Source organism: Anarrhichthys ocellatus, unplaced genomic scaffold, assembly GCF_004355925.1.
Source record: "Anarrhichthys ocellatus isolate YVR2014 unplaced genomic scaffold, GSC_Weel_1.0 scaffold867, whole genome shotgun sequence".
Lineage (NCBI taxonomy): Eukaryota > Metazoa > Chordata > Actinopteri > Perciformes > Anarhichadidae > Anarrhichthys > Anarrhichthys ocellatus.
The window spans coordinates 1-15,171 of record NW_022280841.1 but is presented as its reverse complement, the minus strand read 5'-3'; the positions used below and the strand labels follow the sequence as shown (position 1 = coordinate 15,171).

Sequence of the window (15,171 nt, the reverse complement as noted above, 5' to 3'; positions counted from 1 at the left end):
AGAGAGAGAGAGAGAGAGAGAGAGAGAGAGAGAGAGAGAGAGAGATACAGGTACAGAGAGAGATACAGGTACAGATAGAGATACAGGTACAGATAGAGATACAGGTACAGATACAGGTATACGGCTGGAAATACAATATTGTCATCTCAACTCATCAAAAATAAAGATCTGCCTTCACAGGACGTTAGGTTTAGGTAACCTTAAACCTAAGAAAAGGGCGTAGTTGAAGTTGACATCACGTGATAGTTGTGAGTAGATCAGTGGTCAGTGATTTCTATGTTTACGGGTCCTGAACTGTGGTCTCCAGCTTGATAGTCCTGTTTCCAGTCATGTGTTTGTGAGAAGCTCTGCTGGGAGCTGTGGGCGAGGTTTAGTTGTGTGACGTGACACGGAGAGGAGACTAAAGAGGGTAGAGAGATGCTGCAGTAGCATCAGTTCTATCACAACTGGACAGTATTTCTTCTTTTAAAGAATAGCAAAAAAAGACAATAGAGGCTTTTCTCTATAAAAAAGATGACATGTGGTTCATCCAATCACCTGCCAAGTGTCTGTCCTTCCAATGACGTCTTCTCAGATGTCTCTGTGGAGGGTAGCCTTCTACTTCTACTCCACTATATCTCAGTGGGAAGATTGTTTTCACTTCCTCTACCAAAGAGTGTCCCACCTGAGTCACAGGTTTCTCTCCTTTCCTTCTGTTTCCTTTCATTCTTTTCTTGTGTCCTCCATCCTTCCCATTAGCTAATAGATGAAGGGAAGGTGGTTCTCATTTCATGTTCTGTCCCACCTTCACAATTAAACAGCAGATAGAGTGAGATGTTTCTCACTGATGGGGAGTTATGGTGTTATTTAGAATCAAAACAATGTGACTACATGAAGATTAAAATGGGAGGAGATAAAAGTCAGAAACACGTGAACACTGAAGAACAGTCAGTGGAGATCTCACATCTTATCTGATATCAGCTGTTCTTTACTTTTAAACAGATTCACCTCAAAGACCTCAGAAGAATTCACACCGTCCTCTTCCTTCTGTCTCCTCAAGATCTGACCCAAAGTCTCTTTATAGAGGATATGATCTGTGACATTATTCAATGAGGTCACTTTTTACTGCTTTAGGTGTTAAATGGGCCTGATCCAGGACCAGCACATGGAGCACATAGGCCTGATCCAGGACCAGCAAATGGAGCACATAGGTCTGATCCAGGACCAGCAAATGGAGCACATAGGCTTGATGAGAACAGATATGAACAGAAGACAAAGAAGAGAAAAATCAGACAAGAAGCTCAGTTCTTTTCTTCTTTTTCTGTCTCCAAACAGGAAGCTCTGCTCTCGTTCCTCGTTTCCTTGGTTACCTGTGATGGCACACGGCGCGCACACACACACACACACACACACACACACACACACTATCTGGTTCAGTTTATTCCCCTCATGTATCAGAATGCATTCAGGTCACAGAGGTAAACATCAGTTTCTCTAAAACAGAATACATTTAAAAACACAGAGATGTTCTCATCATATTTACAGAAGATTCTACGAATCATCTGGATAGAAAATAAGTGTTTGTTCAGTAAATTAAACCACTAGATCTGTCTGCTGTCCTGGCTCCACAATGTAGGAATGAGTATTTACATCAAGACAGAAGAAATGTTACACATCAGATCAGACAATAGACTGTAAATAAGACAAAGTCACTGAGACGTCACCCGTTGGTTTGTGGACAGACGTTCTGAAGCCATACAGCTACAGAGACCTGTCAATCACCGTGTAGACCCGCCCTAAAGCATCCCCTGCTTTATGATCTATTAGAGACCTGTCAATCACCGTGTAGCTGTCACAATCAGGCTTTGCCTTGAGTGTTTTGTGTGTAGTTTTCTGTAGCTCCTCACTTCCTTCACCTGTCCCTAATTAGTTCATTCAGTGCACCTGCCAGTCACACTCTCCCTCATCAGCACAACTCTCCTCACCTGTTCTAGTCACTATTTAAACCCCTGTCTTTCACTCACTCACTGCCAGATCATTGTGTTTGTTTTCTACCTACCCGCCCGTTTTGCTCGTCCTGTTCCCGGGTTTTCAGCCTGCCTGTTCTGCCTTGTCCAGCTGGATTTTCCGTCTCGTTTCTTGTCCTTGGATTCCCTGTGTGTTTTTGGTTTGTCATTAAACCCTTTTTCTCTTCACCTGACTGTCTGCATTTGAGTCCTCTTTATGTCCCGTGACAGTAGCCCCGCCCTAAAGCATAGCCTGCTTTATGATCTATTAGAGACCTGTCAATCACCGTGTAGCCCTGCCCTAAAGCATAGCCTGCTTTATGGTCTGTTTGACTCTAAATGGACCATAAGTTACTAAATGAACATCATGCTGTATTGAAGAAGACTTGCAACTAGAGATTGGGACCATAAACTCATGTTTACAGTGTTTCCTGAGGTAATAAATCAAGAGAGAAGTAGAGTAATTTTCTCATAGACTTCTATACAACCAGAGGAGTCGCCCCCTGGTGGACACTAGAGAGAATGCAGCTTTAACACATGAAGCACTGACTTCACTTAAAGAACCAGAGGTTGATGACTGATAACATTCTGCAAAATGTACAATTACGAACCACTAAGACAGCATCTTCCTCACTGAGTCCAGTCTGTCTCTCTTTTGGTGTCTGATTCCTTCTCAAAGTGAACTCAGGTTCCATGTAGACCTGGTCTCCTCTCAGATAACGGACCATAAAGGAGGACCGCATGAAGAAAGACAGCAGAGAGTAAACTCTTATCGTCTCAGATGAACAGGATGTCCGTCCTGCTGGACGGCTTCCTCCTCTTTCTTCTTCTTCTTCTACTATTTGTTCTCCTCCTCTTTCTTCTTCTTCTAGTGTTACAGCGGTTGACATCTATCTAAAGAACACTAAAGCCGATTACCGAGTCAATGTTTGGGTGAAGATGTGACGGCTTGGCTTTTTTAAGTCTCCATGTGATACATGTGCCTACCAAATTTCATACATGTAGGTCAAACGAGGCACTGGGGCGGCTTTGTTGAAAATTTGAAGGGGGCGCTTTCGAGGCAATTTATAACAGCCAAGCCCAAAATCTACAAAATATCTGTCTTTTCATCCCCTATGACATATGTACAAAGTTCCATGAGTTTTCTAGTATCCCAAGTCACAGAAAAATCAGCTTTGTTTTTGATGGCGAACAAAGCATTGCCACGGCAACAGAGTTATCCAAAAACTCACAATATTCATGATGAACTATTATCAATGTGTTAAGGCTTTCTTTCTAAAATGTGAGGTTGATCTGGTGAAATTGCTAGGAGGAGTACATCAAAGTGTAAAACTTGTCATTTCCCTTTGCCAGTACTATATGTCAAAATTGAGGTATGCAAATGTTTTCAGACCTGGACTAGCATCCTGCATAAAAATGTTTGGGCAGATTTGACAATGTACCTTGGAGTTACAATAACTTAAATTTTCATGAAAAATTGCACAAAATGGACGCCATGCCATGGTTGTTGCATGAAAAATCATGATTTTGATCGCTTTTCATTATAAAAGTCTTAAGATCGTGCTGACCAAATTTGAAGCCGATTGCATAAATACTGTAGGAGGAGTTCATGAAAATACAAAGCCTGAAAACGGGAAAAATGGCCAAACAGAGCTAACTACTGTAGCGTCCCCTAGTGGCGGAAGGAAATGAAAATGTGAGGGTACGTTACAGGCTGCAATGTGGACATTTCTCTCAAATTTTGTGATGATAAGCACAATGGTTTCAAAGTTAGGTTGATTGATGTACAGAGCTGCAAAAAAGAAATGATTCATTTAAATTATTTTTTTAGAGTTTTTAAAAGTTGTTTTGTTTGTAATATGTATAATAAGCATCATTTAGTTATCACTACTGACAATTTAACAAACGTAAAAAAAAGGAAAAAAACATGACGTAGACAGGTTTGCAGTTTTCTAGAAGAATATTTCAAATAGCATCTCTTACACACATGAAGATAAAGTTGTGAACACCGGCTGAATATCTATTATCAGAATCATTATAACTGTGTTATAACTGCTGCTGTGTAAAGGGAATACTGCTGTTAACAAGAACCTTGTTTTTTTTAAGTGTTTGCAAACCAAATGTTATTGCTCTTTTGTTCATATAGCATTACTTTTAAAATAAAAGTGCGCAAAACACTACTTTTGAATTCATTATTGAACTTTGCGCATAACAATGCGATTAATGGCGATTAATCACAGAAAAATCATGCGATTAATCGCGATTAAATTTGGGCAAATTTGAATCGTTGCCCAGCACTAATAAATACTGTATATTGTCATGTGTCCTCTGATCTACACTCCGGACCAGAAGGGGGCGGTAATGCGCCACTAAAACAATGTCAACCGCTGTAACACTAGAAGAAGAAGAAAGAGGAGGAGAAAAAGGAGTAGAAGAAGAAGAAGAAGAAAGAGGAGGAGAAAAAGGAGTAGAAGAAGAAAGAGGTTCTACCCTCAGCAGCAGCAGCAGCAGCAGCACATAGTCCAGACTGACAGCAGGTCTTCTTACATGATTAAAACTAGAAACACGGATCGATAGAAACGTTAATATCCGTCATGGAGTCTTATGACATTCTAGCTAATCAGCCCGTTGTGATCGATAATGTAAGTATGATGACGTCACCTATCCACACCCTAACCGAGGCCGCTGTTAGCTGGGCTCATGTTATTGTGTGAGAGATGGTGATCATCACATGAGTAACGATTACTGACGATCACTGACGGTGATCTACGATAGTGAAGCGTTGTTAGCATGATGCTAAAGTTAGCTACAGTTATTGTAGCTCCGCGTGATTTATCCAACCCCAGAGGAAGCGCTAGCTAAAGCTGCAGCTAGCTTCAGCGGCTTGCTAAGATCATAAATGTTAGCTGTCCGTGGTCCTGTAGCTGGATCATTACACATCTTTGTATTGCTAAATAGCTAGCTTAGCAGGGTGCGCTGTCAGTGATGATGTGAGTGTCTTCCGTTTGCACACAACCGGTAGGATGTTAGCATCGTACAACCGGTAGGATGTTAGCATCGTACAACCGGTAGGATGTTAGCATCGCACAATGATCTTTTGTTACCAGTGTTGGATGAAGCGTTGTATTGGGATCCTTTACTCTAGTAAAAGTACTAATATCACAGTGTGTGAAAGTACTTCTAAAGTGAGAGTGATTAAAAACGTTACTCAGTATTCTGAGCTAAGTTAAATGTATTGATTGTGGGTTCACATGTCCATGTGTTACCGTCATATCTGGTGTTTCTGGGTTAATATTTCTGTGTATTGTGTTACATTTTACTGCTCTAGATGTTTTAAATGAATTAGATGTTTGTAGCTTCTCTGTCCTGTGAGAATCTCATATCTCTACAAAGAACAAACTGTTCTCAGCTTTGTGACGATGCTTCTTCCTGCTGATCAAAGAGGCTTTTTAAAGACTTTATTTAGCTGATGGATGATTTTCTCAACACTTAAACCTTCAAGCACATGTGGAGATACGTGGTTTTCACCGGACAGGTCTGTCTGTTGGTTAGAGCTCCTCTCCTCACATCTTAGGAGATCTTTATTTATGCTGGCTTCATGCTGACAGACTTTAACAAGAAACTAATGAACACAAGATTTAAATTGGTGCTTTTACATAATTCATTGTGGAGCAACTCAGTTTTACAGATCGATTAAATCAACGAATTGATTAATGAACAGAATGGTATGAGTGAGAGTCGACAGCCTTAATGATGTCTAAATGTTATGGATGGAATCATGAGAGGAAACACAACTGATGATTTAGTTTATTTCTTTAGTGTCTCCTCGCTAGTCATGAGGTCTGCTGGTGACTTCAGGCTGAGTCTCATGACTTTATGATACTTATGATTAAAACAAAGTTCCTCTTCAACCATAACTCTGTGATGTCATCTCTTCTTCAGGGGTCAGGGGTCATCAAAGCTGGTTTTGCAGGAGACCAGATCCCTAAATACTGCTTCCCTAACTAGTAAGTGTTTGACCTCAGATAACGTTATCAACGCATCTTAATGTCTCAGTTAACATATTGAGATTGTTTATTTAGTTTGACCAACAGTCTAAATTCTGAAGTTTAAATTAAATATTTAAACAGAGAAGATGACGATACTGTCATTTAAAGGAGCCGTCGCTACAGATGTGTTTCTGTCACTAGACTCAACGTTGAGAGCGACTGTTGTCTCATATTCTAGTGTTGGACGTCCAAAGCATGTTCGTGTGATGGCAGGAGCTCTGGAGGGAGATCTCTTCATCGGGCCCAAAGCAGAGGTATCATCATCATCATCATCATCAGTCTGAGGATCTGGAGGAATATTATCTAAAGAACTCCAGAATCACTCAGGAGAAATAATGCCTTCAGGACAAGTTCCCAGAGGACTGAACAATGTGCACTTTATTCAGACGTACTTTGATATGTTCATGTTACTCGTTATAGTTTTACTTTATGTTGTACTCGCATGTTCCTAAATGAAGTTGTATAGAAGTACTGCTGTAGCTTTACTAAAGCATACTTTATACTTAGAGAGGCGATCCAGATGTTCGGTCGTGAACCTCTGAATTCTGTAACTTGGCGCGCTGCGAATACGTGACAAATAGTTCACTGATAAAAACACTGTTAACATGTCATGTGATTTTACAAAGAACAACAATTAGATCATAAACGTCTCCGTTCATCATCGGAGCTCGAGATCCATCTGTAGAGACTTTACGCTATGAGGCCCAGCGAGTAGAAACAAAGCTTTAAAGGGAGCTCAGCTTCATGATAGATGTCTGTTGTGTTGTTTGGACCTCGCTGATGTCGATTGTGTTGACTTGAACTAACTAACGTCGTCTCTCTCACCTTCAGGAGCACCGGGGCTTGCTGTCGGTCCGGTATCCGATGGAACACGGCATCGTGAAGGACTGGAACGACATGGAGAGGATCTGGCAGTATGTTTATTCCAAAGAGCAGCTGCAGACTTTCTCTGAGGAGGTGAGGCCCCGCCCCCCTTTCTGCTACTTAATATTAAGGTGACGAGTTCTACAGATCTCAATGATTCTCTAACATCTTTCCCAGCATCCTGTGCTGCTGACTGAAGCTCCTCTCAACCCCAGCAACAACCGGGAGAAGGCTGCAGAGGTTTTCTTTGAGACCTTCAATGTTCCTGCTCTCTTCATCTCCATGCAGGCCGTCCTCAGTTTGTGAGTTCCTCTTCCTCTCTGTGTTGTTAGATGATGAAGATGATGATAATAGTTACAGGCATACTCAGTGTGTAGTGTGTGTTTCCTGCAGGTACGCCACAGGTCGTACCACCGGTGTGGTGTTGGATTCTGGGGACGGAGTGACTCACGTGGTTCCGATCTACGAGGGCTTTGCGATCCCTCACTCCATCATGCGTGTGGACATCGCCGGCAGAGACGTGTCTCGGTATCTCCGTCTACTGCTGCGTAAAGAAGGATACAACTTCAACACGTCGGCAGAGTTCGAGGTGGTTCGCACCGTCAAAGAGGTGAAGAACGTCTGAGTTATGATGTGAAATATGATTCTTTGATTTCTGTATAATCAATATGTTTCCTTCTCCTCAGAGAGCTTGTTATCTGTCTCTCAACCCACAAAAGGACGAGACTCTAGAAACGGAGAAGGCTCAGTACGTCCTGCCTGATGGAAGCACTTTAAAAGTGAGTTTCTATATTTGCATGTAGACCCCGTCCTCATCAAACCATCACTAACTTAGAACCACGACCACCTTCTCAGATCGGTCCGGCCCGATTCCGAGCTCCAGAACTTCTGTTCAGACCCGACCTAATCGGAGACGAGAGCTTAGGGATCCATGAGGTTCTGGCCTACGCCATCCAGAAGTCTGACATGGACCTCCGCCGCACTCTGTTCAACACCATCGTGTTGTGTGGGGGGTCCACCTTAATCAAAGGTGAGGAGACGTCTACACACACACACACACACTCACTAACACACACCAGCTGCAGCTACTAAACAAGTCCGTTTCTTTTAGGCTTTGGAGAACGACTACTAACTGAAGTCAAGAAGCTGGCTCCCAAAGACGTGAAGATTAAGGTGGGTCCAGGTCCAGGTCTTCTGTTCTCTCTCTCTCTCTCTCTCTCTCTCTCTCTCTCTCTCTCTCTCTCTGAAGTTCCCTTCTGAGTGGATGTTAATGCCTCTATTTATTTACAGTTCATTAAATATTATTTAAATAATTCGTTACTGACTTTTAACACATTTACTTTTGTTACTGATGTCATGTTGATGCATGTAACAGTTGGATGAGACAGACTCTTTTCAGCTTGTAAACAACAACAACTTCTCAAAGTGTCTGTTCTCACTTCTAAATGTTAATTGTTAAATATGTATATAATAATGGTTCCAATGACGATATTACAAATGTGCAGCGGATGCAGTTAAAAGTCAGCACATCTTAACTTAATTGTTTTTGTGACCTGTTGTTTTGTTGTTCTACCAGATTTCTGCTCCTCAAGAGAGGCTCTACTCCACGTGGATCGGGTAAGAATTCACACAGACGTTTACGACGTACTGTTGAGATATTACAAGAAAAATTAGCATTTTCTGAGATTCAAGTCACAACACAGTTTAAGGTTTGATCAGTTTTTATTTATTTTCATAAAATAACTTGAAAGAGAATGTGTGGATGTATCAGAACCTTTCTTATAGTCTTTATGATTTATCTTATGACCTGTTGGTACAATTCATACCGATGTCAGCAGTTTATGAAGTGATGCAGGAAGGAGACCATCAGAACCATGACCTCGCTCAGAGGTTGGGGTCCCGAAGGAGACTCCTTGTGATGAGGTTCATCCGACCTTTCAAAGTGAAGCGATGTTCTTTGGAGAAACATGACATTTGATAGAAGTGTATAATTTGAGCGTCTGTCCTCAACAGCGGCTCTATTCTGGCCTCGTTGGACACCTTTAAGAAGATGTGGGTGTCAAAGCGAGAATACGAAGAAGACCGAGCACGAGCGATCCACAGGAAGACCTTCTAGAAGGATGCGCCTCAGGTCTGCCCTCAGATCTCCATCAGATCTCGTCATACTGTCGACTCTCAGACACTCGTCATCTCTGGGATCTTCTGATCATCCTTTATCAACTGCTAATCCCCCCCCCAGAGAAACACACATTTATGTGTGCTAGTCTTTCCTCCTGATGATCCTCCTGATGATCCTCCTGCTGAAGTGTCTCATTCACTACAGAAGGTCTCGCACACTGTGGACTTCCTCTTCTGTCTTTAGTCCACTTTGAAGTATTTAAGCTCTGCAAGGCCTCAAACATCATGTCAATAAACTTCAATGTTGTCTTTTTGTTTTTTGCTACTGTTGAAATTTCCATTCCAGACCGAAGACTTTTTATTTGATGTGTATTTAGAACCAAGGTTTGAAGTACTATAGATGTACTAGTACTATAGATGTAGTACTATAGATGTATATAGTACTAGTGAAACAAAAAGAGAACCACTGTGTTATAGATTTGGCCTTAAAGCTAAAGGTTCATTCATCAAATGTTTTACGGAAACATGACTTCACAAAATGTTCAGTCAGCTTTTTGGATTAAAATGAAGAGTAGGGAAAAAAATCCTTTAAGTTTTTTATTTATCACCAAGTTTCACTTCAGGAGGAATCTGCTGTTTCTCATTCTGCTCTTCTCTTATTCTCTTATTGTCATATTTGACTCAGCAGCTCAACATTCATAAAATACATTTTACAAAAATAATTTCAAACATGTTAAATTTAGATCAAACTAAGAAGTAAATCTCCCTGTTTATCTGCAGCAACAAGATACCTGCAGAAGGTGTCAGTTAAAGTTAATTATATTAAGAAATGCTTGATTTTCTTCTTTTAAATGTTTAGTTTTTTAAATGATCTCATGAGCCTCTTTTCTTTTTGAGGTTTTATTTAGATGCATGTTAGTTAATGTAAAGTTAAAGAAGAAACACAGAGGCCCCCCCCCCCCCCCCTGTGTACTGGTAGAGTCTGGATCTATGATTTACTGAATCTCAGTGACAGTGAAGGTATCGTGTCCACACTCCTTACTCGTCTCCTCACTTCTGTGCATCCTCTGCTTTAAGGACATGAGACAAAGGTAGTCAGGTGTCCTCAGCCTTTTGTAAAGAGGAAAGCTTTTCATAAACAACTGTTGGATAACAGACTAAACATGTACAATACTGTTTATTCTTTAAGTGTTTGCTTTTACTTTTGGTAAATTCAATATAATAAATAAGTTAATGTCTGCTGCTCGGATGTCTCCTCATTGAATCATCAGCTATTCAAACATCTTTCTGCACATTAACCACCATGATATTTATAATATTATATATAATAGATCGATATAGACCCAGAATGTATAGATCGATATAGACCCAGAAGGTATAGATCAATAGATCGATATAGACCTAGAATGTGTAGATCAATAGATCGATATAGACCCAGAATGTGTAGATCGATATAGACCCAGAATGTGTAGATCGATATAGACCCAGAATATATAGATCCAGAATGTGTAGATCAATAGATTGATATAGATCCAGAATATATAGATCGATATAGACCAGAATACATGGATCGATATTGATCTAGAATATATAGATCGATATAGACCTAGAATGTGTAGATCAGTAGATCGATATAGATCCAGAATATATAGATCAATATAGACCTAGAATGTGTAGATCAATAGATCGATATAGATCCAGAATATATCGATCAATAGATAGATTTGACTAAACTAAAATTCTCTGATCTGTTGTGACTGAAGGACTTCAGTTCATCTTGATGGCTGTTTGAATAAAGACTGTAAACCTGCTGATGATAACTCATATCTAACATATGATATATTATTATATATTAATATATAATAATATAAATATTAGGGTTATAACCCATCAACACCTTTTCATGTTTCTAACCCTTCTTAGCGTTTTCATTACATAACGTAGTTAAACTTTAGTGATTTGTGATCATCTCTAAATAACAGAAACTCAATATTTTGACTTTGGTCGAGCACCAAGTTTAAAGCTAATTTATTTATATCAGAATTAATAATAATAAAAAGACGTGAGATTCATGAAGGTTTCTATTTGTTTAATACAGTTTTAATATAAATAAGTATTCATTGGTCCTCATGTGGTAAATACCAAGCAGTATATAAAGTAATATGTATAAAATATACTTATATAAATTAAATTAAATAAGGTGCAACATTAAACTGATGAGAACAATAATGTAATATTATTCTGCATAATGAGTACTTTGGTACTTTGTGTTTATTTTGATTCTAATATGATTAAACATATTAACATAACATCGTATAAAATGGTAAATGTATTATTATTATTATTATTATATAGGATATGAGATATAGTATAAGTACTATAAGATGAAAGGTAATAAAGTATAAACAGTGGAATAATATAACATAAATATAACAGAACACAATATGAAATATAATGAGGTATAATATAGTATAGAGTGATATATAATTGTAAATAAGTATATAAAACAATAAATCAACATGTTCACAGATACATAGACAATAGAAAAAAACACAAAAGAAGAACATTGTTGTCTCTATACACAGTGAAAAGTAGATGAAAATACTCTTTTTATAATAATTAATATTCAGTTATAATTTAAGTAATACATGTATGTGATATCTTGGTATCGATACAGTATATATGACACATTTTCCACATTTTCTCACACTGTATTCTTAAATTAAAACGAAAGATTTTGATACTCTGATTTCCCACACGTCCTGAATGCAGCAAGTGACGTCACACCGACCAATCAGAAAGCTGCTGACAGCCTCGCTAGCCTGCTGTAGCTAACAGAGTGTAGCTTGAAGAGTAGAAACATTCCTTATTCTGATTTATTCTTCTATTTCCGGTAGGAGACAGTTTATACTTTTTATATGTATATCTAAACTAACAATCTAAGAGGTTAGTGGCGATACTTGTTCACCTAGCTTAGCACATTAGTTAACTTTAGCTTCATATAAAAGTAGTTAAAGAGAACTAGCTGTTAGCATTAGCATGAGTGTTTTGTGAGGTAAGGACCGGTGATGTAATGATGACGAACGACCTTAAAGTTAAATTAACAACTTTAAGTGACACGTGACGTTTGAAAAGTAAAGTTGTAAGTTTAGAGTTATTATTGTTATTAAGATAACTTTTTAGTTTTAGTGACAATACTTTTACTTTTGGTTTCAGTGCATCGTACATATAATATATATATATATATATATCTTACAGTAGTATTACAGTCACAGCTCAGTACCATCGACTGTGTAGTACTTCTTATATACAGTCCATGTGTACTGTAGTACTTCTCTTATACAGTCCATGTGTACTGTAGTACTTATACAGTTTATGTGTACTGTAGTACTTCTGTTATACAGTCTGTGTACTGTAGTTCTTATACAGTCTGTGTGTACTGTAGTACTTATGTTGTACAGTCTATGTGTACTGTAGTTCTTATACAGTCTGTGTGTACTGTAGTACTTATGTTATACAGTCTATGTGTACTGTAGTTCTTATACAGTCTGTGTACTGTAGTACTTATACAGTTCATGTGTACTGTAGTACTTCTGTTATACAGTCTATGTGTACTGTAGTACTTATACAGTTTATGTGTACTGTAGTACTTCTGTTATACAGTCTATATGTACTGTAGTACTTATACAGTTTATGTGTACTGTAGTACTTCTGTTATACAGTCTGTGGACTGTAGTACTTATACAGTTTGTGTACTGTAGTACTTCTGTTATACAGTCTATATGTACTGTAGTACTTATAGAGTTTATGTGTAATGTAGTACTTCTGTTATACAGTCTATGTGTACTGTAGTACTTATACAGTTTATGTGTACTGTAGTACTTCTGTTATACAGTCTGTGTACTGTAGTACTTATACAGTTTGTGTACTGTAGTTCTTATACAGTCTGTGTACTGTAGTACTTATACAGTTTATGTGTACTGTAGTACTTATGTGTGTTTTATCTCTGTGAATGTTCAAAGGTGTGTTCATGGTAACCTCCAGCAGATCCTCTTCATCATCATCATCATCATGACCTCCACTGAGGAGCAGCCTGAGAAGTGAGAACACGTTTTTATGATGTTTTAGTTCAGATAATCTATGTTTTATACAACACATTTGTGTATACTTTTAAATTATTTAATGCTGATAGTTCAGATGTTTTCATGTGTGTGTGTGTGTGTGTCTCTGCATGTGTATGTGTGTATCTGTGTGTGTGTGTGTGTGTATATGTGTGTGTGTGTATATACGTGTATCTGTGTGTATCTCTCTCTCTCTCTGTATGTGTATCTCTCTGTGTGTGTGTATATGTGTGTATATGTGTGCTTGCATCTGTGTGTGTGTATATGTGTGCGTGTATCACCGTGCGTGTATATATGTGTGTATCTGTGTGTGTGTGTATCATCTCTATCTCTCTCTCTCTCTGTGCGTGTGTGTGTGTGTGTGTGTGTGTGTGTATATGTGTGTATCTCTGTGTGTGTATCTCTCTGTGTGTGTGTCTCCAGGCACTGCTGGGTGTGTTTCTCTACTGATAAAGACGACCTCAGGTCAGACTGGGTGAGTCCTTGTCGATGTAAAGGATCCACCAAGTGGATCCATCAGTCATGTCTGCAGCGCTGGCTAGACGAGAAGCAGAAAGGAAACGGTGGAGGAGCCGTCATCTGTCCTCAGTGTGGCACTGAATACCTTATCTCCTTCCCTAAGATAGGTAAGGAAAGAGGAGCCGTCAGCTGTCCTCAGTGTGGCACTGAATACCTTATCTCTTTTCTTAATATTGTCATGTGTTGAGGAGGACACAGAATTTGAGTTGTGTTGAATGTGTTCTTGTCTCTCTTCAGGACCTTTGGTGTACTTCCTCCAGCAGGTGGACCGAGGTCTGTCCAGGATCAGCCCCTTTGCTGCTGTGGGGGTCGTAGTCGGGACCATCTACTGGTCCGCTGTCACATACGGAGCTGTGACCGTCATGCAGGTCCACACTATATATTTAATATATAATATATATATTATATATTAAATATTACATTTATAATATATATATATATATATATATATATATTAAACCCCTCCTCCTTATGTTGTCTACAGGTCGTGGGACATAAGAAGGGTCTTTATGTGATGGAGCGAGCTGACCCTCTGTTCCTCTTGATGGGGCTGCCCACCATCCCAGTGCTGCTGGTACTGGGAAAGATGGTCCGCTGGGAGGATCATGTGGTGAGGCTGCTGCAGAGGTACTGGTGTAAAGGGAAGCTCCCACCAGGTATGAACACACACACATATATATACATATATACACACATAGGATTTTTTTTCCCCCTTAATAATAAAAACCTTCATTTAAAAACTGCATTTTGTGTTTACTTGTGTTATCTTTGTCTAATATTTAAATTAGTTTGATGATCTGAAACATTTAAGTGTGACAAACATGCAAAAAAATAAGAAATCAGGAAGGGGGCAAACACTTTTTCACACAACTGTATGTGGATTACATCAGGTATAATGGTCTAACCCTGAGACCCTATATATATATATATATATATGTGGTTTAAATCAGGTACCAGTCGTTACCTGTCCAGACTCCCTGCTGAGGGTCCTGGTCCAGGAGACCACCTCTCTGTGTCCAGGACTCTTTGTGGAGCTCTCATCTTTCCCTCCATCGCCAGTCTGGTGGGACGACTGCTGTTTGTACGGAGGCCGTCTAATCTTCAGCGCACTCTGCTGGTTAATATAATATAATATTTTACATCTGGACTAGATGCATATCTATGACATCATCGCTGTTTTTCTGTCCTCTGTATATCTTTGACATCATCACTGTTCTTCTGTCCTCTGTATAACTATGACATCATCCTCTGTCCTCACAGGGCGGCTTAGTCTTTGTGTTGATCAAAGGAGTTCTCAAAGTGTATTTCAAACAGCAGCAGAGCTTCATTCAGGCCAGCAGACACATTGTGAACAACAACGAGACAACCGGAGGACAGAACGAAGCTGGAGACGAGGACACGGAGGAAACGGAGGACAGCGGAAATGAATAGTTCACGTGGATCCAGAGGAGGTCCGCTGAAGGGCAGAGATAATGGTACAAAAACATCTGGAGGTTGAAGTTCCAGAGATTTGAT

General features: G+C 39.4%; 2 protein-coding genes across 5 annotated transcripts; both read left to right on the top strand.

Moving 5' to 3' along the window:
- Positions 1-4,431: 4,431 nt before the first annotated feature.
- actr1b (actin related protein 1B) lies at positions 4,432-10,259 on the top strand. Its single transcript, XM_031838615.1, has 11 exons — positions 4,432-4,627; positions 5,928-5,992; positions 6,213-6,288; positions 6,866-6,991; positions 7,076-7,200; positions 7,292-7,508; positions 7,585-7,677; positions 7,754-7,928; positions 8,010-8,071; positions 8,475-8,515; positions 8,912-10,259. Exons 1-11 carry the CDS (start codon positions 4,580-4,582, stop codon positions 9,012-9,014), a joined length of 1,131 nt encoding a protein of 376 aa, XP_031694475.1. The 5' UTR covers positions 4,432-4,579; the 3' UTR covers positions 9,015-10,259.
- A 1,567-nt stretch (positions 10,260-11,826) lies between these two features.
- Positions 11,827-15,165, top strand: marchf5l (membrane-associated ring finger (C3HC4) 5, like). 4 transcript variants are annotated; one of them, XM_031838618.1, is made up of 7 exons: positions 11,827-11,909; positions 13,039-13,116; positions 13,561-13,763; positions 13,894-14,024; positions 14,141-14,312; positions 14,607-14,773; positions 14,917-15,165. In XM_031838618.1, exons 2-7 carry the CDS (start codon positions 13,088-13,090, stop codon positions 15,085-15,087), a joined length of 873 nt encoding a protein of 290 aa, XP_031694478.1. In that variant the 5' UTR covers positions 11,827-11,909; positions 13,039-13,087; the 3' UTR covers positions 15,088-15,165. The 4 variants fall into 4 exon arrangements, with proteins under 4 accessions (XP_031694478.1, XP_031694479.1, XP_031694477.1 ...); XM_031838619.1 differs by having other exon boundaries at positions 11,834-11,962; XM_031838617.1 differs by lacking the exon at positions 11,827-11,909 and adding an exon at positions 11,978-12,158.
- Positions 15,166-15,171: the final 6 nt, after the last annotated feature.

Excerpts from the sequence above, each read along its gene's own strand:
- actr1b (XM_031838615.1), top strand. The coding sequence starts at position 4,580 with ATGGAGTCTTATGACATTCTAGCTAATCAGCCCGTTGTGATCGATAAT. Across the intron at positions 7,509-7,584 it reads TGGTTCGCACCGTCAAAGAG|AGAGCTTGTTATCTGTCTCT; the intron begins GTGAAGAACGTC and ends CCTTCTCCTCAG. Across the intron at positions 8,516-8,911 it reads CTCTACTCCACGTGGATCGG|CGGCTCTATTCTGGCCTCGT; the intron begins GTAAGAATTCAC and ends TGTCCTCAACAG.
- marchf5l (XM_031838618.1), top strand. The coding sequence starts at position 13,088 with ATGACCTCCACTGAGGAGCAGCCTGAGAA. Across the intron at positions 13,117-13,560 it reads ACTGAGGAGCAGCCTGAGAA|GCACTGCTGGGTGTGTTTCT; the intron begins GTGAGAACACGT and ends GTGTGTCTCCAG. Across the intron at positions 14,774-14,916 it reads ATCTTCAGCGCACTCTGCTG|GGCGGCTTAGTCTTTGTGTT; the intron begins GTTAATATAATA and ends CTGTCCTCACAG.